The sequence below is a fragment of the Odontesthes bonariensis genome, chromosome 15 (genome assembly GCF_027942865.1).
Source record: "Odontesthes bonariensis isolate fOdoBon6 chromosome 15, fOdoBon6.hap1, whole genome shotgun sequence".
NCBI classification, from domain to species: Eukaryota; Metazoa; Chordata; class Actinopteri; order Atheriniformes; family Atherinopsidae; genus Odontesthes; species Odontesthes bonariensis.
The window spans coordinates 34,005,600-34,026,735 of record NC_134520.1 but is presented as its reverse complement, the minus strand read 5'-3'; the positions used below and the strand labels follow the sequence as shown (position 1 = coordinate 34,026,735).

At 39.3% G+C, this 21,136-nt stretch overlaps 1 protein-coding gene across 2 annotated transcripts; it reads right to left on the bottom strand.

Annotated features, from left to right (window-relative positions):
* Positions 1–1,775: 1,775 nt before the first annotated feature.
* Positions 1,776–16,306, bottom strand: LOC142399922 (receptor expression-enhancing protein 6-like). Of its 2 annotated transcripts, none has more exons than XM_075484482.1 (6): positions 16,150–16,306; positions 10,849–10,942; positions 9,333–9,471; positions 8,285–8,453; positions 8,064–8,203; positions 1,776–2,660 (listed from the first exon to the last, which is right to left on the bottom strand). In XM_075484482.1, the coding sequence occupies exons 1-6, from the start codon at positions 16,280–16,282 to the stop codon at positions 2,649–2,651; spliced, it is 687 nt and encodes a 228-aa protein (XP_075340597.1). In that variant the 5' UTR covers positions 16,283–16,306; the 3' UTR covers positions 1,776–2,648. The 2 variants fall into 2 exon arrangements, with proteins under 2 accessions (XP_075340597.1, XP_075340598.1); XM_075484483.1 differs by lacking the exon at positions 16,150–16,306 and adding an exon at positions 13,906–13,972.
* Between the last annotated feature and the right edge of the window lie 4,830 nt (positions 16,307–21,136).

Sequence of the window (21,136 nt, the reverse complement as noted above, 5' to 3'; positions counted from 1 at the left end):
CATGCCACGTAAGTTCTTCTTCTTCTTCTTTCGTTTATTGGCAAATTACATCTTTTGGTTGTTGTATACCGCCACCTTCTGTACAGAAGTGTGTAGAGTATGGCGATTTTATCTGATCAGTCAAGAGGGTGCAAAATAAAGCTTGAGATAATAAGTAATAACAAAACAAAACCAACAAATAAACAATAATAAAATAAAATAAAAAACTAAAACATAAAATAAAATAAAATAAAACAAAATAATAAAAAATAAATAATAATAAAAAAATACATATATATATTAAATCATTTTCATTAATCCCATGTAAGTACGTACGCTATATGTTTTTAATCATGGGTTACAACCAGCGTGAGGGCGCATTATCGCCACCTACAGTGTTGGAGTGTCTTTGTCTTTGCATGCTCAATTTGAAACACATTTTAAACTCATTTCTACCACATTTCCCTGTTTTTTTCCTTTAATCTATCTTGTTCTTTAAGAACTTTTAAGATATGCACAGAGACAAGTGATGTTTACTTCACACTGAACCAGTGAAGCAGTGAAGTTTCAGTGCAATCTGTTGGTTTCCTTAGCTAGGAAATTGTTTTTGAATTGGCTTTATATGAACGAATTGGATTATTTTTTTAATAATTATAATTACAATTAATTGAATTCCAATTGGCTTGAATTGGACTTTATTATCTAAGTGCCTTGAGATGACATTTGTTGTATTTGGCGCTATATAAATAAAAATGAATTGAATTGAATTGAACCAAGTAGGTCTCCGTGGACAAATGCCAAGGAGGACATTGGAACTGACAGAAAGGTACAAAAACAAAACTAATGATGCACAACAGTCGTCTGTGATAATATTCTATAAACAGAAGAAACCATAGAGCTCTTTGGCCATTCAGTGTGATAAAACCAAGTGTAAGCTGGAGTTCAGCAGGACTTTAATCAGCACAAACAAGTTAAGAATGAAAGAAAAGGTGTACTGCTGCGACCAAAGCAATAAAAACTTTAATCTCAGATTTGTTAATTCATTTGATCCTTTATTGAACAGACTCGAGTCCAGAGAAGTGATTTTCAGTGCCTTCGTTGACTAACTTCCCTTCATTAAGAAAATACAAACAGATTTAAAATTCTATCCCAGCAACATGTTCAAAAAAAGTTGAGGGAGAAGCAAAGAAAGACGGAAAAGTTTGAGACGTAACAGTGTTGTGGAAGGTTCCACAGTCAGTGGGTTAAACGGTGACGGCTGAGGCCGAGAGGGTCGGGTAGAAAAAGAGCATCTCCCAAACTTTTTGTCTCGGCCAAGTGGCAGAATGTGATGAGACGTGGGACTAAGAATGTGATGTTTGTTGATTTGTTGTGGTGGATACATGGATTCCTTCTTCCAACTGAGGAAGAACAGAAGCAAGAAATCTGCCTTAGAAAGACGAAGGGGACAGTGGTGGAAAATGAACGAATGCAGCACTTTTAACCGGAGATTTTATCCCTTTTGTTTTCTGTTTGGTTAGGTTTACTCTCCAAAAATACTTGATTAGAACAAGGACAATATTTATGGTTCGAGTATGGAAGTTTTTCTGTGCCATCAGAGTTTGAATACGAATTTGTAATATTGAATTTTTATAGCATCAAAATCAGACTGAAAAACCAACAGTGTAAAAAAAAAAATAAACTTAAAAAAATTCTGTGGAAAAAAACTTCAACTTCAAAACTGAATTTTTTTAAGTTGAATTTTTAGATGTTAATTTTTTTACACTGATTTTTGTTTTTAGAAATTGATTTTTTTTTTTACACTTGGTTTTTCAAATTCAAAGTCTGATTTTGATGCTGTAAAAATTCAATATTACAAATTCAAATTCAAACTCTGATGGCACAGAAAGACTTCCATACTCGAGCATCTGGACACTACACAGAGGGGATGATGTCATCACCACTTCTTGGGGCGGGATTGGTCGGCCGGGGCAGGAAGGAGGCTGCTCTGACGGACTGAATTGCACCTGCCACGTCTGAAAATCACACACCATAGCAAAATCATCAACATATTATTCAACATCAACATATATTATATTTTTTTCTTATGTATTTTCTTTCTTGTGTATTTGCCTGCCTAGGGACTACGGATGAAAACTAGCTTTGTAGCTACAATCCGGCATATTTACATTTGTTTTTATACTGATGTTCATTAATGCGCATTGTCCCTATTCAAATAAATAAATTGAATTAAATTAAATTAAACAAAAACGGTAAGACCGCTCAGTTCCTCCACCAGCGTCCGATACACACAAAGAACACTCCAGAGAAAGGATTTGGTCAGGAAAAAGAGAACTTTAAGCGACTCTTACGTCCTGAAGTGGAGGTGAGATTCAGATCATGGATCAGAGAACAGGCACCACATCTGTGACGGGTCGGGGAAGTGATAAGTTTGTCTGAGCCTCACGTCTAAAGAAACAAACCAGCGATCCCCAAATCATAAATATAAATACAGAGAAATGAAGAGACTGTTGTCAGTCACAGAAACATAACACACACGGGATGGAGGAATGACATCAGTCCCTTTGGTGGAAGGAGCTTTTTCTGTTGGGATCCGTCTCGATGGGGAGGAAAGTCCTCGCCGTCCCTTCCTCTTCTTCACTGAGACTCCTCGTCTTCCTCTGCTGCTGCTATCTGACCGACTGAAAAACAGGAAGAAAGACGAGGTGATGAGTTCCGGGAAATAGTTTCATTAAGCACCACCTGTTGCATACCTGACCGGGTTATTTTCTCCCAGTTTAAAGGAACAGTTCGCCTCTTTTGACATGAAGCTGTATGACATCCCATATCAGCAACATCATTTATGAACATCTTCTTACCCCCTGCTGCGTCCTGTGAGCCGAGTTCCAGCCTCGTTTTGGTGTTGATGAAGGTAGTCCGGCTAGTTGGCTGGGGTTTAAAAAATAAAGCGTTTTGCTTCTCAAAACAATATGCGTTCAAAAGAGTAATACATTTGCATCACAAAATCGTTCTCCAGGAAAGAGTCAGACCTCACAATCACTTGGCACTATTTTCTCTCCCTTCGTATCACTGCCTGCTGTGTAGACCGAGCAGCAAACACCGTAACAGGCGCGGCTGTCGGCAGGCGGCAGCAGGCAGTGATATGAAGGGAGAGAAAATAGTGCCAAGCGATTGTGAGGTCTGACTTTTTCCTGGAGAACCATTTTGTGATGCAAATGTATTACTCTGTTGAACGCATATTGTTTTGAGAAGCAAAACGCTTTATTTTTTAAACCCCAGCCAACTAGCCGGACTACCTTCATCAACACCAAAACGAGGCTGGAACTCTGCTCACAGGACGCAGCAGGGGGTAAGAAGATGTTCAGAAATGATGTTGCTGATATGGGATGTTACACAGCTTCATGTCAAAAGAGGCGAACTATCCCTTTAATGACAGGAAGAACCTAACATTTTATCCTCCCCTGAACTACAGATCTTCTCAGATTTTCCTTTAATGTCTCAGATTTGTCTTTGGGTCACGCTAACTTTGCAGATTCTGTGAATAATATATGTGATAATAACAAAAAAACAGCAATTTTCTCCTCTCAAAAAAATAGGGCTGGGCGAGTTAACTCGTTAATTATTTAACGCCGATCAATATTTTATCGAGCATTAACGCAGTTTTTTTTAAATTATATATTTTTTATTATTGTAAAAGTCTGTTGCTCACAGGCTTTTATTTTGTAAAAGTCTGTTGCTCACAGGCTTTTATTTTGTAAAAGTCTGCTGCTCACAGGCTTTTATTTTGTAAAAGTCTGCTGCTCACAGGCTTTTATTTTGTAAAAGTCTGCTGCTGTCTGCTGTGGAACAGGAAAAGAAAGTAATCGGCGGATCCACCAAACATGGAGAAGGGTACGGAACTTTTACTCGGCCATTTTCATTTTAAAGTTCTTCCAGACGGCGGAGTCGACAGAACCAAAGTCATCTGTAAACACTGCCAAGTTGAATTGTCTTCTCAGCGTAGTAGTTCCAGTCTAAAATATCACTTAAAGGCAAAACACACAACTGATAGCAGCAAGTCATTCAAGGAAACAGACAGTGGAGCGAGGCTTCTACATAAAAACTACAGAAAGATGCTGATGTTAAAAGTGTGTTTGCACAACAAATGTATGGCACTTTCATTCATATGGCAGCACATTTAAAATAAAACTAAATGCTAAAAGCTATACACTACTTTTGGATTCATTTTTGCATTTTGCGTACAAATGCGATTAATCGCGATTAATCAGGGAAATCATGTGATCAATTAGATTAAACATATTAATCGTTGCCCAGCCCTAATAAAAATCATGAATCATTGTAAAAGTTTGTTTCCATTCTGACTGAGAGGAAATTAGCTGCTTGGAACAAATATTTTACTGAAAACTTTTTTCTATCGCAAGCTACTCGGGGAACCTATGAGCCAGGAGCTGCTGGATGTGGATGCTCAGACAACACAGCAGAAGATTCTCTTGGTATAACGAGTCTTCACATTCTGTCAGTCAGTCCCACACACCATCATTCCTTTGTGCCCACTGAGCATGCTCATTACCTTTCCTCTCAGACGAGCTGAAGGAGACGTTTTACAGAAAAGCAGCAGGGCGCTCGGTTGCTTTCTAACTCACGGAAGGCTCATTATGTTCGAGAGGGGCTTATCGGTAACTTACCGTCAGTCTACTCCGAGCTCATCCTGATGTGCAGACAAACGACAACAGACACAACCAGCAGTTAAACAAGATGCTTTGGGGATCTGGGTCAGGAAAGTTACCTTTAATCTGATCACTGAAACATTTTCAGCACATTTAGAAACGTCAGAAATGTTTTCGCACAGCTGTTTGGTCCTTAAACTTTCAACGGATGTTAACCCTTTCCATCCAGCTGCCTGTAAATCTGCAGCTAATCTTCTTCTACTGACCGTGCTGCTTTTCATTCGCTCTCTGCCTTTAAGATTAATGGTCATCAAAATCCTTTATGTCTCCGTTCCCTTAAATATTTAATGTCCATCCAAAATAATCCTGCAATTTAATTCAAGAGTCACAGTCAAATAGGTGTAAAATAAGCTAACGCTGCAGCGTCGCACGTTGATGATGTCATCCCAGTAGTGTGTAGAAAGCCCCCGATAACAACAACACGGCAGCTCTGAGCTAACAGCGCAATAGTACGCGTTCATTCATTCATTGGTCTTAAAGTATTGGTGAAATAAAGACAGATAATGCCTTATTTAGAGGCTGTATTGTCTCTGCCCTGTTCTCTCCCGTTATATGGATATACGCCGATCTCCAGTGATCTAAATATCTTCCGAAGGACGCCGACTTTCACCAAACTGTTATCGGTGAGTAGATGAACGTATTTTATGCCAGAGATAAGGTCCAGGTTTAAAAAAAAAAAGAAACGAACTTCTCTTTTAATAATTATGTTAAAATGATTCTTAACTGTCTAGAAGCATGTTAGGTTTACATGCAATTTAACAAGATATGGTAATTATTTACAATTTCTAAAAATAATAAGGGCTGGGCGAGTTAACTCGTTAATTATTTAACGCCGATAACAATTTTATCGCGCATTAACGCAGGTTTTATTATTGATTTGTTAATTTATTGTAAAAATCTGTTGCTCACAGGCTTTTATTTTGTAAAAGTCTGCTGCTCACAGGCTTTTATTTTGTAAAAGTCTGTTGCTCACAGGCTTTTATTTTGTAAAAGTCTGCTGCTCACAGGCTTTTATTATTGTAAAAGTCTGTTGCTCACAGGCTTTTATTATTGTAAAAGTCTGTTGCTGTCTGCTGCGGAACCGGAAAAGAAAGTAATCGGCGGATCCACCAAACATGGAGAAGGGTACGGAACTTTTACTCGGCCATTTTTATTTTAAAGTTCTTCCAGACGGCGGAGTCGACAGAACCAAAGTCATCTGTAAACACTGCCAAGTTGAATTGTCTTCTCAGCGTAGTAGTTCCAGTCTAAAATATCACTTAAAGGCAAAACACACAACTGATAGCAGCAAGTCATTCAAGGAAACAGACAGTGGAGCGAGGCTTCTACATAAAAACTACAGAAAGATGCTGATGTTAAAAGTGTGTTTGCACAACAAATGTTATGGCACTTTCATTCATATGGCAGCACATTTAAAATAAAACTAAATGCTAAAAGCTATACGCTACTTTTGAATTCATTTTTGGATTTTGCGTACAAATGCGATTAATCGTGATTAATCAGGGAAATCATGTGATTAATTAGATTAAACATTTTAATTGTTGCCCAGCCCTGAAAATAATGTATAAATGCTTATTTGTTTTCTGCTTACAGACCATTAAACTTCATATTAACAAAGCTTTACATGCTAACATCAGCACTAGTTCCACTGCTTTGAGTATTCCAGGTTACAGTCTGACAGGACTCAGAGCTCAGTGAGATGTTGGGGTCACGTGTTCACACCTAAAGGATCAAAAAGTCGTCTAGTGGGGAGCAGAAGACACAAAAGGATGGAAGCTACTACTTCACCTTTAAATCATTCAACCCAGCCTCAAAACATCGTCACAAAAGGGTTTCTTTTTCTTGCTACTGGACACAAAAACAACTCCACTGAGGTGTTAATGCACTTAGTTCCAACAGGGATGGAGGTGTTGCCACCAGCCCATCCCAACCTGTGCTGTTTAAAAGCAACTATCCTTTAAAATGTCATTTTATGAGTCTTTTCTTGCACTTTCTGTCATGTTTTTATGGCTGTTTCACACATTTATATTACTTGATAATAGTTAGACAGCAGAAACTACTTGGTTAAAGTTGGTGGTACGGAGAATTAAACAAAAAGAAGATTCCAGTTTTATGTTTTGTGACTTATTTCCCATTTTTCTGTGAGGCTGAGCTGAATCACTGGGGTTCACGCTTATTCTGATCGCTCCACATTCTCCGTCTGTGTGGGAATGGGCTACTTTTCTAACACCAAACCAGCCGACTTACCAAACTGTTCAACCAAGGAAAGGCTGGAACAGGTGACAGGACAGCGAGGTTAGCAGAATGTCCCTTTATTCATCGTCTCTCTTACAAACATTTCTTTTCTCATGTCTCTATGCATGAAATCTGCACGATATCTTTTAACTTATCTTGACTGGTGCTTGTTTTTAAATTCATTTAAATGATTTTATTTGTTTCTCTTTATATTCTTTTATGTATTTTTAATGCTTCTTACACTCCCTGCTGCAATGCTTTTATTTTATGTGAAGCACTTTGAATTGTTTGTACATGAAATGTGCTACAAATGAATTTGATTTGATTTAATTTGATATTTACAACAGTATCTGACTGTATTTTACAATAATTGTAAAATACTGTTGAATATTCATCCCTCACATGTGAATTAACAGTTAAATCAATCATTTAACAATACCAATAACTGGTAGATAACTGTTATTTAACAGCATAAAACAGTATTTGTAATGAATTGATGTCCAAATCCAATATACGTTATTATACTGTTAAATAAATTACAGTAGATCTGCTGTAAAATTACTACACAAATAATAGTTCCAAAAGGTTGTTTAAATGTTTAAAAAAAAAAGCAATTATGTCTCGGAATGAATGTTATTCTTAAACAGTTATTTTTACAGGGAAATTCTTTAAAAAAGATTTCCACAAAGAATAATTCAAAAAGGTTGTTTAAATGTTTAAAAAAAATAACAATTATGTCTCAGAATGAATGTTAAAAATAGATATGTCACTAAAAATAGGGAAAAAATCCTCAAAAAAGTCTAAAATATAACATTTGTATTATATATATATATATATATATATATATATATATATATATATATATATATATATATATATATATATATATATATATATATATATATATATATATATATATATATATATTTATTTGATAAATATAAATAATAAATAAAAGGTCCTGATATATCGAGAATAAAGAAAGAATGTTTAAGAATAAACAAAGAATAAAAGCTGCATCCATCCCTCCGTGTTGCAGTAAACTGGTTCTGGCAGTTCCAACAGGACTGGTTTAAGGTGGTCAGACTGGGAACCGGGTGGGGAAAGCACACGTTTACTCACTCTTTGCTCTTCTTCGCTCGGCTGTGATGGAGCAACTGCAGCCGGTGGAGCTTGTGTGGATGAACTCGGTAAACTTTTAACGTCAGATGGAGCGACCGAGGACGTCAGCAGGGGTTTGTTCCTCACCAGAGTGGTCAGGACTGAAGAAGGAAGAGAAGGAGCGTGTTATCTACTCAGAACTGGGCTCAGAACTGGTCTCACTGGTGTCGGGCGGGCCGTACCTTCTCTGGTGAGGGTCTCAGCGGCGCTCATGGCCTTCCCACTGATGTCACTAACCATGTTGTCCACCGTGGCCTCGTGGCGGAGGAAGACGGGCCGAACCACTCTGTTGTAAATGATTTGGGAGCCATTCCATGCCATTGGAGCCATGCACCACAACAGGAACAAACACTGGGACGACAGACCAGAGTGGATAATCTTTCCATCTCACTCATCATGATTTCATTTGTCTGAGAATCACAGGCTGTGTTCGAAACCGCATACTTCTCCTACTACTCATACTAACTTTTTTTCCAGGATGCATACTGGATTCTCTGAAATGTTGGGTATGCATCATGAGGTTACTACTCATACTCAAACTACCCAAGATGCAACGTAACGTGACGTCGCCGATCGTCATTTCCTGTCAAAACGGCCGTTTCAAGCTAGCTACAACGAGGGTAGGTTCACTTCCTGTTTTCAAAACAAAAGCACCAATTGTATCGTAATGGCTTTCCCTATGATAAAAGGCAACGGGTATTTTATTTTGTGAAAATAACCGGAAGTGCGTTGCTCACTACGGCTAGCTTTAGTAGCACCGAGTTCGTGGGAACAAAATTGTAAACAGCCGGTATTTTGTCAGGTTTTCAACACGTTGGGGATCTAAACGACTACTTTCTCACCTGAAAATGTTTCAAATGTTGCTAAAGTTTACAGAGTTTAGAGCTTAAGAGAAATCAGCTTCAGGCCGGCTGATTTCGGCTCGGGCAGGAGAGAAATGCATCGTGGGTAAACGCTCTGCATACTGTCTGATCGATGAGTATGTAGTATGTAGTATGCAGTATGTAGTATGTAGTATGCGGTTTTAAACACAGCTACAGTCTGAGAGCTCTTGTTTGCAGGCGCTCAGACGTGGAAAAGACGAGCTAAAAATGTACAACTTTACACATTTTATCGTATAAGATGCTGAAAATTCTGAATCTGCATTATACAGGCTGTAGTTTTGGTTGATGAGCACACCGCAGGGAGGCTCCAGGAGGATAGTTTGGCATTTCCTACGTGTGTTCTCACCTTAAATGCGTAATAAAATGGAAACCAGTAGAGGAAAATATCAGAGAAGAACTCCCCCAGGCTGAAGACGCCGTACACCACCCAGTAAGTCAGCCATTTTGTGTCGTCTTCCTTGTTCAGACTTTCGATGGCTTTGATTCTGCAGTAAATCAGTTTTTTTGCAAGAAATGTTACTGAAAAACACGTTTAGCACAAAGTATAAAGTCGTATATATTTAAAAAAATTACAGTTCAGCATTCAGGAGCAATGAAATCCAACCAAGGTTTGAGTGAGCACCAGAACAAGTTTAATCATGGAAAACTGTGGCAATCGCTTGGCGCTATTTTTGCCTCCCTTCATATCAATGATGGGTATGTAAACTGAGCAGACTGAGCAGTCCCCTGCTTCCGAGCAGTAAACACAGTAACAGGTGCAGCTATCGCTAGGTGGCTGTACCCATTGATATGAAGGGAGAGAAAATAGGGCCAAGCGATTGTGAGGTCTGACTTTTTCCTGGAGAACCATTTTGGGATGCAAATGTATTACTCTTTTGAACGCATATTGTTTTGAGAAGCAAGACGCTTTATTTTTTAAACCCCAGCCAACTAGCCGGACTACCTTCATCAACACCAAAACGAGGCTGGAACTCTGCTCACAGGACGCAGCAGGGGGTAAGAAGATGTTCAGAAATAATGTTGTTAATATGGGATGTCATACAGCTTCATGTCAAAAGAGGCGAACTGTCCCTTTAAAGTGCTGCTTGTTGCAGTTTTAGACTCTATGCTGTTGTTTAAGTGAACCTGCATGAGTTACCACTCAGTTTAGGCTCACTTTTACATCTAAACCATTTTAAAAAAACACTCCTCACTCCTCAGAGTTTAAAGGTTAATCTTTCATAGATACAGAAATGCGTGTTCTGCCAAACAGAGACTGATGGATCATAACTAGGGATGCACCAATAACGATACTGGTATCGGGTGTCAGCCCGATACTATTCCAATATACTCGTACTCGTTAAAGTTAACCAATGCCATGAACCGATACCAGTTTATTGCATGAAGACCGCAAGTCATTTTTGTTGTATTTTTTTAGATTGGTGGCCCGGGGAGCTAATCAGCCAATCAGAGCTAATCAGGAACTCAGGAACAATCAGGAACAATTCATTACATTTTTTTTGTGCTAGAAGTATCGGCAAGTACTCAGATCCAAGTATCGGTATCGTATCGGTTTGAAAAAAGTGGTGTTGCTGCATCCCTGATCATAACACAAGTTGCTGGATGCACTTGTTTTACTGGTGCTTCCTCTGCATAAAAGATCCACAGATTAAATGACAAACTTTGCATGTAATACGTTATATTGGCATCATGTATCATTCATATGTCTTTGGAAATATTTTTAAGTCTGTAACTTATACTCAAGCTAGATTTTTTAATTTTGTTTGCACATTTACCTAAAATCGTGTTAATAATTGCACTAAAGAAGGAGGGAAACCTCAAAATGTCAGTCAATGTCAGCGTGTTAAACATGTTAAACTCACGAATAATAGGCCGGATAGACGAAGCCAATCAGATTGCAGAGGAGCGAGGCACCATATCCGTACACGAGGTAGAGTCCGGTCAGCGTCACGGCACCTGAACACACAGGAGGAGCACGTCAGGTCCTCTCTGAGGCAGATTTAACCAGAATCAGAATCAGGTTCATTGCCAAGAAGGTTTGAACTTTCAAGGAATTTGACTTGTAGGTGTAGTTGGTGCAGACAGTATAAATATACAGAATCTCATAAAATAAGGAGCTGTGGTGCACGCTGAATGCTATAAATACTATAAATGTGCAGCTATACAACAGGGTGAAGTGGTCCCGAATAGATGGAGAGTGAAGTACAAGACATATACTGTAAACAGTACAAGACACATACAACAAACACATGAATATGGAAAATGACAAAGTAAACAAGTAAATTTAAATAAAAATGTTAAAAAAAAACAATAAAAAAAGAAAATAAATAAAATGTAAATAAATAAATATATGGGGGGACTCAGTCGTCACATTCAGTCAGAGATGTCAAAGATTCAATATAGTTTAAGAGAGATTTCCAAGTCTTTACAAAATGACCTGAGGAACCATTGAGGGAAAATCTGAGCTTTTTAAGTTTAATGGACAGAAGCACCTTAGCTTCCTTAGCTTTTAATGCTACGTAGCCTTTTGATTTTATGTTCACAGATATTTTATTTGGGGTGGGGTGGACAGTCTATTTATTTATTATGTTTTATTGTATTTATTCTACTGTACAGCACTTTGGAAACCTTTGTGTTTATTTAAACTGTGCTTTATAAATAAAGTGGATCGGATTTGTAGGTCTGGAAGGGGAGAGGGAGAGAGTCTTCATTCGGAGTTAAACCTGTTGGCTTAGCTGTTAAATACGACATTTTAATCACTGCCATCATCTGGAAAACACCCAGCACATAGAAACACAACTATGGGGGGGATCTGCACACTGGAAGTGTCCCGCTGCAACACACCTGACCACACAGATTAAATCAAAATCAAATCAAATTTATTTGTAGCACATTTCATGTACAAAACAATTCAAAGTGCATCACATAAAATAAAAGCATTGCAGCAGGGAGTGTAAGAAGCATTAATAATGCATAAAAGAATATAAAGAGAAACAAATAAAATCATTTAAGTGAATTTATTCCAGATAAGTTCAAAGATAGCGTGCAGATTTCATGCATAGACACATGAGAACAGAAATGTCTTTAACCTGGATTTAAAAATGTCTCCATTTGGTGAAAGTTTAATCTCCACTGGCAGTTTGTTCCACTTGTTTGCAGCATAACAGCTAAATGCTGCTTCTCCATGTTTAGTCTGGACTCTGGACTGGACCAGCTGACCTGAGTCCTTGGATCTAAGAGCTCTGCTGGCTTTATATTCTCTGAACTGATCACAGATTGTAAACCATCAGCAGGCTTTTAAAATCTATTCTGTGACTGACTGGAAGCCAGAGTAAAGATTTTAAAGCTGCTGTGATGTGTTCAGATCTCTTAGTCCGGGTTAAAACTCCAGCAGCAGCGTTCTGGATGAGCTGCAGATGTTTAATGCTCTTTGTGGGAAGTCCAGTTAAAAGAGCGTTACAGCGATGGAGTCTGCTGGAGATGAATGCATGGATGAGTTTCTCCTGGTCTGTTTGAGAGAGGAAACCTTTAATTCTGGTGGTTTTGTGGCAGGCCTGCCTGTCAAGATATTCAACTACAGCTATTTCTTACAAGGACAGGGGACCGGCAATGAAACTGAGCAGAGTTCTGTTAAATCCAAACCTTAATTAGAAATACAAGCAAATACGTAAGACAAACAGGACGACAATAAACAACCAGAAAAGAGAAGGAGAAAACAAAGTCATCTTTAAGATACTTCCACTTCTGAACGTTTGGAAACGCTGATGGATTTCAGTGCAGAAAAAACCCTTTAAATGCTAATTTACGCATTAAACTTGTACTCTAATCCCCTTCTTACATTTAGAAGTAGGTAGAGTTTTAAAAAGAAGCCTGTGATATCAGATTTAATGCGCTTAAGGTGAGGGCTGCAGAGTCGGGATACAACTGTGATGAAGTCAAATGAGCGCTGATGATAAAGAAACGAGTAATCAGTCGATAAATGAAGTCTTTCAGCGGGTAACACGGTCACAGTGTGCCAGAGTTTCACTGCAGTTCAGCTTAAACACAGACCGATCAGCTGTTCTGCCCTCAAACAGCACAGACAGAGACGTTCACTGGATTCTGATCTGGACCAAATAAGAGCCGAGGTAACAAACCATGTGAGGCTTCTACAGTCTTGAGGTTTCCCAGAGATAATCAGCCCCACGCTCCACAGTACAGTGGAGGAACTGCAGAGTATTACAGTGTGAGCATCTGAAATGCACTTTGCAGAATAATATATATATATAATATATATTATTATATATTATACATATATATAATAATATAATATATACTAATATATATATAATAATATAACATAATATATAATATATATATATATATATATATAATATACAATTCCAGTGTCTGACATTACTTCGCCATGTGCAATAACCCGGTCATGTACAATAACAAAATAATTATTACAATAATTAGCATTGTAAAGACTGTTTATTGTTTATTGTATTTTTGTACATATTGAGATTTAAAAAAAAAAAAATTCCCCTATCTTATTCTTATTCATCTTTTCTTTTTTTTCTGTAATAAGAGCACTGCAACAAAGGAATTTCCCGCAAGGGATTAATAAAGTCATTCTGATTCTGATTCTGATATATATATATATATATAATGTATTATTATTATTATTATTATTATTATAAGGACTGAGTGTTTGAAGCTCCATCCCTCACACTGGAAGAAGAAAAGTCCAGCATGGACAGCAGAAAACCTGCTTCAACATCCATTTTAGCCCCTTTCCTGCTGTTCTGAGACAGACTCACTTACTTTTTTAACATTATCCCTTCGCTATCTGGCAGAAAATCTGGATATTCGAACCCAACCTGCCCTGAATGAAAGCCCAGCAGCCTGCAGGAAGCAGTGGGAAAAAAGCTGCCTACCTCTGATCAGCTTACGCTGCTGTTCAGTCATGGAGGCCGCTCTGCTCCGCCGCCTGTCTGTGGATAATCTGCTTTAACGTCAGTGCTCAGAGTGGGAGACGGCGAGCGCCAGGCACCAGGCTGACATCATGTCCTGCCCACTCTGTCACTGATCCACTGCATTCTGAGCACACTGCTGTGCCCAGTGATACCCAATGATCACACACAACTCGCTGCAGAAAGCAAAAGATTCTCTGATCGTTTCCACTGAAGCGGCCACAAATCCATGTGAAGATTAGTTTTAGTTTTGTGTCTTTGGGTCCACCTGATAAATCTGACCTGATTTTGCTCCATTTTTGGACTTCTTTAGCCGCTAAATGCTCCGCAGCGTCCCTCTGCTCATGTCTAACTGCTCGTATCAGCTGTTTGCTGGTCAGCACAGAGGGTTTCCACAGCTGCTTTTATGTAAACAAAGAGGTGTGAGGTTCATTCAACAACAAAACAGAACAAAACAAAACCCGGTAAAAGTTAGGAGAGAAGAAAAAAACACCACCAAGAAGCTAACGTGGAGAGCGGGGAGGCCACCGTGTTCATGGTCTGCATGATGGTGATATTAATCATGGACGATCACATCAGGCGTCTAATATGGAGGCTGGAAAAGCTCACAGAGAGAGTCAGGAGACGCAGGATGGAGCGCAGGCCATACTTCTTGGTTTCATGAAGGAAGGAGAGCAGAGCGCCGCAGACAAAGGAGACCACTGCTGTGTTCGAAACCGCCTACTACATACTACATACTACATACTACATACTGCATACTGCATACTACATACTGCATACTACATACTACATACTACATACTACATACTACATACTGCATACTACATACTACATACTGCATACTGCATACTACATACTGCATACTACATACTGCATACTACATACTACATACTGCATACTGCATACTACATACTGCATACTGCATACTACATACTACATACTGCATACTGCATACTACATACTGCATACTGCATACTACATACTACATACTACATACTACATACTGCATGCTACATACTACATACTGCATACTCATCGATCAGACAGTATGCAGAGCGTTTACCCACAATGCATCTCGCTCCTGCCCGAGCCGAAATCAGCCGGCCTGAAGCTGATTTCTCTTAAGCTCTAAACTCTGTAAACTTTAGCAACATTTGAAACATTTTCAGGCGAGAAAGTAGTCGTTTAGATCCCCAACGTGTTGAAAACCTGACAAAACACCGGCTATTTACAATTTTGTTCCCACGAATTCGGCGCTACTAAAGCTTTTTAGCCTTTTATCGTAGGGAAAGCCATTACGATACAATTGGTGCTTTTCTTTTGAAAACAGGAAGTGAACCTACCCTCGTTGTAGCTAGCTTGAAACTGCCGTTTTGACAGGAAATGACGATCGGCGACGTCACGTTACGTTGCATCTTGGGTAGTTTGAGTATGAGTAGTAACCTCATGATGCATACCCAACATTTCAGAGAATCTAGTATGCATCCGGGAACTTAGAAAAAGTTAAAGTTAGTAGGAGTAGTAGGAGTAGTAGGAGAAGTAGGCGGTTTGGAACACAGCCAACGTGTCAGTTTAACTTATTAAACACGCGCCGGTTGTGTCCGTGTCGTATGAGGAAACAGTTCAGCCTGACAACATGACAAGGGGCGGAGCTACCAACCACCAAACACCTCCGTCAGATGTGTTCCTATGGAAACCAGAACAGACCCAGCTGAGGAGAAGGAGCTGAAATGGTTCCAGGAACTGAGGGCCGTGGTCCCGAGTTCCTGGATGTCCGAATGAGGGAAAAAACGGTTCCTGAAAAGGTTCTAGGAACTGCAGAAGGTTCCTACAGTGGGAATGCGGCTGAGAAGGAACCATAGAACAAGGAACCATTTGCATTACAGGAAGCTGAAGTCGCATGTCGAACTGGAACTGTGCTCAGAGACGAATAAAGATGCCGTTGGAGCTCGAATAAAACAGGAAAAGCTTCACTAAACGAAAAGCTAAAAGACTGCTAAGAGTGTAGCGGGAACCATTTGCAGCTTCCTGTATACAAACAGCAGCTGTTCACCGGAGGGATTAACTGAATCCTCTTCAGTTTTCCACTGACTCTCAACAGGCAGGTACCGATCTGCTGAACCCAAACAGGAGCAATGCATTTTCTCCCAGGAGCCATTTCAGCTGAACTCAGCAGCTTACACAACCAACGGGAGATGCCTCACGTACCCCCGGCTATGATCTTCTTCTTGATCCCCGTTTTGTTCTCCAACTTCCCCAGAAAGTCTGTCACGATGTTCTTCTCGTTCAGAAAGTTTTCGGCTCGCTCTTTGATGGAGGAGAGGACGTCCAGCAGGCCCATGGTGCCCGGTGACGGCCTCAGACAGCAGGGGAGCCGGAGGAAAGCGAGCTGTGGTGGAGAGGAGGACACAGCCGGGCGCTAATCCCCTGACAGCCACAATCTGCTTTACTGTGGGGGGGAGGAGCCGGACCATGTGACCGGACAGTAAACCCAAAAAAAAATCATCTTTTAAATTTGGATAAAAACACACCCTGATGATGCTACAGGGGGTTATCTGCTGGTGGCTCACAGCACTCAGTTAAAGTGCATCTGTCCACTCTTTGCAGCAGGTTGGGCTGATTCTGGGGCTCTGACAGAGGTTTTATAAAGAAACAGAGGCTGAAAGTCCTCATCAAAGCAGGCCCAAGGTCCCCTCTCTGCACAATTAAAAAATTAAGTCCATCAGTGCCTGGAAATATATTTCAAAAAGACCAGAACTGGAGTCGGCCAATGACTTTAATCTTTGTACTTTCAAAGAGTTCTTTACTTGAGCGTCTTTTCTCGTTTTACTTCCTGGTATTAATCTGTCGTCTTCTTCTTCTTTTTCTTCTTCTTCTTTCTGTGTATATAGTCTTGTCTGTCTCTGTTTCCGTGATCAATTTGTCTGTTTCTGTAGCCGTTTTTTACCCACAGTTTGTGTTTGGACTCTTCAACATCCAGCTTCTTTTCCTGCAGTCTCTAATACAAATTACCTACAAATGACCTATAAATTGTGTCATTTAAGACAACCTTTTTTATTCCATTCATTGCTAAACCTTTTCTAACAAATCCTAAAAAGTGTTTCAGTTGTATTTGTTACCAGCAGTAATTACCCAATAATACGCTGTAATTTCAACATATTTTACCAGGTAAATACTTTTTACTTTGGCTGCAGTTTTCCTGTATTTACCTTCATTTACTCGTGTAAATTACACAAAAACATAATGTTTTTTTTTACCTAACATTTACCGGGTTAATACCTGGTAATTAGCGGTATTAGCGGTGTTTAACCTGTTCATCACAATAAGTATCATCAATCACGTCGAACACATTGTTTATCCTGCTGAATTATTATTTCAATGGATCAGGTTAATGTGCACAAACATGGCACACCCAGCCATCCTCCCACTGCAAATATGTCCCGGTGACTGAAGCCAAGGTGCGCATGGAGGTGTGTAATCCCGCCTATTTCAGTCCGGTGCTATGCTTTGATCCATCGGTAAAAACAAAGTTTCGTATGTTTAACAACAATAGCAGTTGTGGGGTATGAATACTGACCCAGAAACAGTCCTGTTGACCCACTTTAAGTGTTTTTTGGGGAGAAGGGTTTATTTACATCTTTATTTTGGGGGTTTTATACATCAGTTTATCATATTCCCTCCATGTTTGATGAGTCTGATGACTATAACTGCTTTGGTTTTGGTTCTATGCTCTGATTTAGCTACTCTTAAAGCCTCGGTTTAGTCTCTGTTCTGCCTTGTTTAGTCTTCAGTCCTCCGTGATAGATTCTGTTCTGAGTTTCTGAGTGTGGTCGAGGTCCATGGCTTTTGTGTACTGACTTTCTGTCCTTTGGGCTCTTGCTTTAGTTTACTCTGTGTTCTTTTTTTAATTTTTTATATACGTTTATTAAATTTAGACAAAACAGAAATACACACATTTGGCTCACATACACATCCAAATTCAAATTCAGATTTAAATTTATACAGATGAGAGGTTCAGGAGTCATCCCATATAAATAAGATAAGCAAGTAAAATAAATGCATGATACATTCACATGATCAAAGAAAGGTACACAGAAACAAAAACATACCGATTAAATGGTAGAGTGTCATTCTCAGCTATGATACAAACCCTTCTGCAAGAATGGTAGAGATATTCAAACCAATATATGACAAAAAGGGTTGCCATGTTTTACAGAAAGCATCATCTTTTCTGTAATTTACACGTCCGATAGTCCAAAGCAACATATTCCATTATCGCCCTTTGCCATTGAGCCTTAGATGGGGCTTTACCCATTATCCAAATCAAAAGAATACACTTTCTAGCACAGCAAGCAAGCGTTTGGGGCAGTTTTCACTTAAATTTGTCAGTAATGGACCAAGTAGCATATATGAGGGGTCATTATTTCTATTAGTGGACAGAATCTTATTCATTTCTTGCTCAATGACCCACCAAAAACTGCTGTACTTTTCCACAGTGCCACAAACAATGTGTAAGACCACCGGTTTCTATGTTACACTTAGTTAGGATTGAACTTTAGAGGGAGATATGTGGGCCCAATGCAGGAGCTTTAGTTGCATGGCTCTCACTCCATTGCATACTCTCAACGTTTTGGCATTCTTCCACACATCGTTCCAGCCTTCGTTCGTTATCTTATTGAGTTCTTTTTCCCAGAAGCTTTTCAGGAAATAAGTGTTCGTGGTATAGGTCTTTACACCGGCTGCCTGTCCATCAGAGGATAGACTTTAGAACCTTCCAGACTCCTCAGGTCATCTGGATCCGGTCTTCTATCAGTTCCCAGAGTCAGAACCAGACATGGAGAAGCTGCATTCAGCTTCTATGCTCCACATGTCTGGAACAAACTCCCAGAAAGCCTCAGATCAGCTGAAACACTCAGTGTGTTTAAGTCCAGGCTGAAGACACACCTATTTTCAGCTGAATAAAGCTCTAAATCTGAAGCTGGAGTTTCAAAACTTAATCACATTTTAACTTCTGATTTTATCTATCGTTCTTATTTCTTTCTTTTTTGTTGAAAATTTAAATCATGCTTTTTATTTCTACTGTTTTATTGTCTCTGTAAAGCACTTTGAATCACCTTGTTGTTGAATTGTGCCGTACAGATAAACCTGCCTTGCCTATACCCCTTACTCTGCGTTCTGTGCTCTTGGTTGGTATTTAGTCTGAGCTTATCCCTTATATTCTGTTTTAGTTTCAGCCCTCAGTGTTTGGCTTGTTATGGTACAGATTTACCACCCGCTCAACAGAAAACAGGCAGAAAAAGGATCCACCTGACCCTGATGAGCAGGTCTGTACCCCGGTGTTTTTATAAGGTTGGCCAGAAAAAGACACGCAGCCACCTTTTAAATCGATCCCCCTGTTGTTCGTGTGTGCTCGGATTAGCACAGTAATCCATTTAATTACAAGATGGAGCTCATTTGACTGTGAGTGCACACAACAGCAACATGGATGCATCATATCACTCTTTGCTTCGCCGTCTGGTGTTATTATAGTGACTCATTTATTGGGAATGTGTTTTTACCGCGCAAGACTGACTGAGCATCCTAATGTCGAAGACTTTATTCAGAAATAGAGCGGATTACAAGCGGATAACAAGATAAGATCTTTGTGTATTTTTCTTTTTCTCTTTGTTGGAGGAGATGTAGGAATGACTTTTAATGTGTAAAACAAACATATCTACATGAAGAGGGCTTTTTGTTTCCAAAGTTTCTCCTGGATTACGTCCAAGAATAAGATTCAACAGAACATCAACAGTCTCAGAGTCTTCCTGTTTCCACCAAACCTGATTAAAAATAGATTTAAATGAATGGGTTCCTTCACAAAGCTGTGCAGAGGCTTCATTCTGACGCACGAATATGACTCAGGTGCTTTAGGAACTGCTTTATTTCTTCTTCTGGATCTTAAATGACCCCTAACCCTTTGAACAGGGTTCACAGCTGAAGAGGTTTCCTGGCCCAACAGAGCTGGATAATGAGAAAGGTGCGATAGGATTATGGCATCAGTATCTCCTTTTGTCTACTAATCTTTTCATCCGGGGATCTCCATCCATCCATTTTCTATACCCACTCAGTCCCAGGGTGGCAGGTGGGGGCTGGAGCCTATCCTGGCTGTACCTGGAAAAGAGGCCAAGAGGCGGGGCTACACCCTGGACAGGTCACCAGTTTTAGGACAGTTAGGGGTTGGGGTAACTCAGAGAGAACCCACGCATGCACAGGGAGAACATGCAGACTCCACATAAAGAGGCCGGGATTCAAACCAGGAACCCTCTTAATTTGAGGCGACGGTGCTAACCTCAACACCAGAGATCATAAAACTGCAAGTTTTGTGCAAAAACTTCTGGAAGTCAGAATTAAGCTGCATTTTAACCCTCATACCTGATTTAAAACACAACTTAATTTCTGAAAAGGGACATTTTTGTCCCCTTTTAAAACAACTTAAAAACATCATATGTTAATATTTTTTTCATAGATCTTTTATTCCACTTCTGATCAAAACTACCAAGTTTTCAAATATTTTAAAAAATTTAACCCTTTAAATACTGGTTTATATGATGTAAACGCCAATTTCTGTATAAAAAAAACCCCACAAAAACTGCTATATTTTCAATATATAGACTGCAAAGTGGAAGTGTTGAGCGGGGATAATTATGGTCTGGGATATGTCAATGATCAGCAACAACATTGATTTTTAATTTTTTTGCTATGTCTGATTTAAAAAAAAAAAAACTCCTTAATTTCTGAAAAGGGACATTTTTGTCCCCTTTTAAAATGACCTAAAAACATCATATATTAATATTTTTTTCCACTTTTTTTCCATAAATCTTTTATTCCACTTCAGTTTCTACACATTGAAAAAATGCATTGTATATGATGTGTGTTTGAAATTTGAAAAAATGGTCAAAAATGCACAACTGGACCAAATATGATGAGTATCACTATTTCCAGTGTGAAATTAGAGACGAAAGTTCAGCTCAAGTGGACAAAAATGTCCCCTATCAGGGATTAGGGTTAAAAATAGTGGTCTTTAGGACTTGATGGTGCCTCCATCAGTACACCCTTTACCACCTTTTTTAGAAGACGGTGACCATGCTGGTGTGCCTTTGGAGCATGAACAGGATTTTAATGATGGTTTTCATTTAGGGCAGGCACGAAGCACAGT

What these genes read in the sequence shown, in the direction of transcription:
- LOC142399922 (XM_075484482.1), bottom strand. Translation starts at nt 16,282, where the DNA reads ATGGGCCTGCTGGACGTCCTCTCCTCCATCAAAGAGCGAGCCGAAAAC. An exon ending in GAAGAAGATCATAGCCGGGG is followed by an intron (nt 10,943 to 16,149) that starts GTACGTGAGGCA and finishes CTGTGTGTTCAG; the next exon opens with GTGCCGTGACGCTGACCGGA. An exon ending in TGAGACCCTCACCAGAGAAG is followed by an intron (nt 8,204 to 8,284) that starts GTACGGCCCGCC and finishes TTCCTTCTTCAG; the next exon opens with TCCTGACCACTCTGGTGAGG.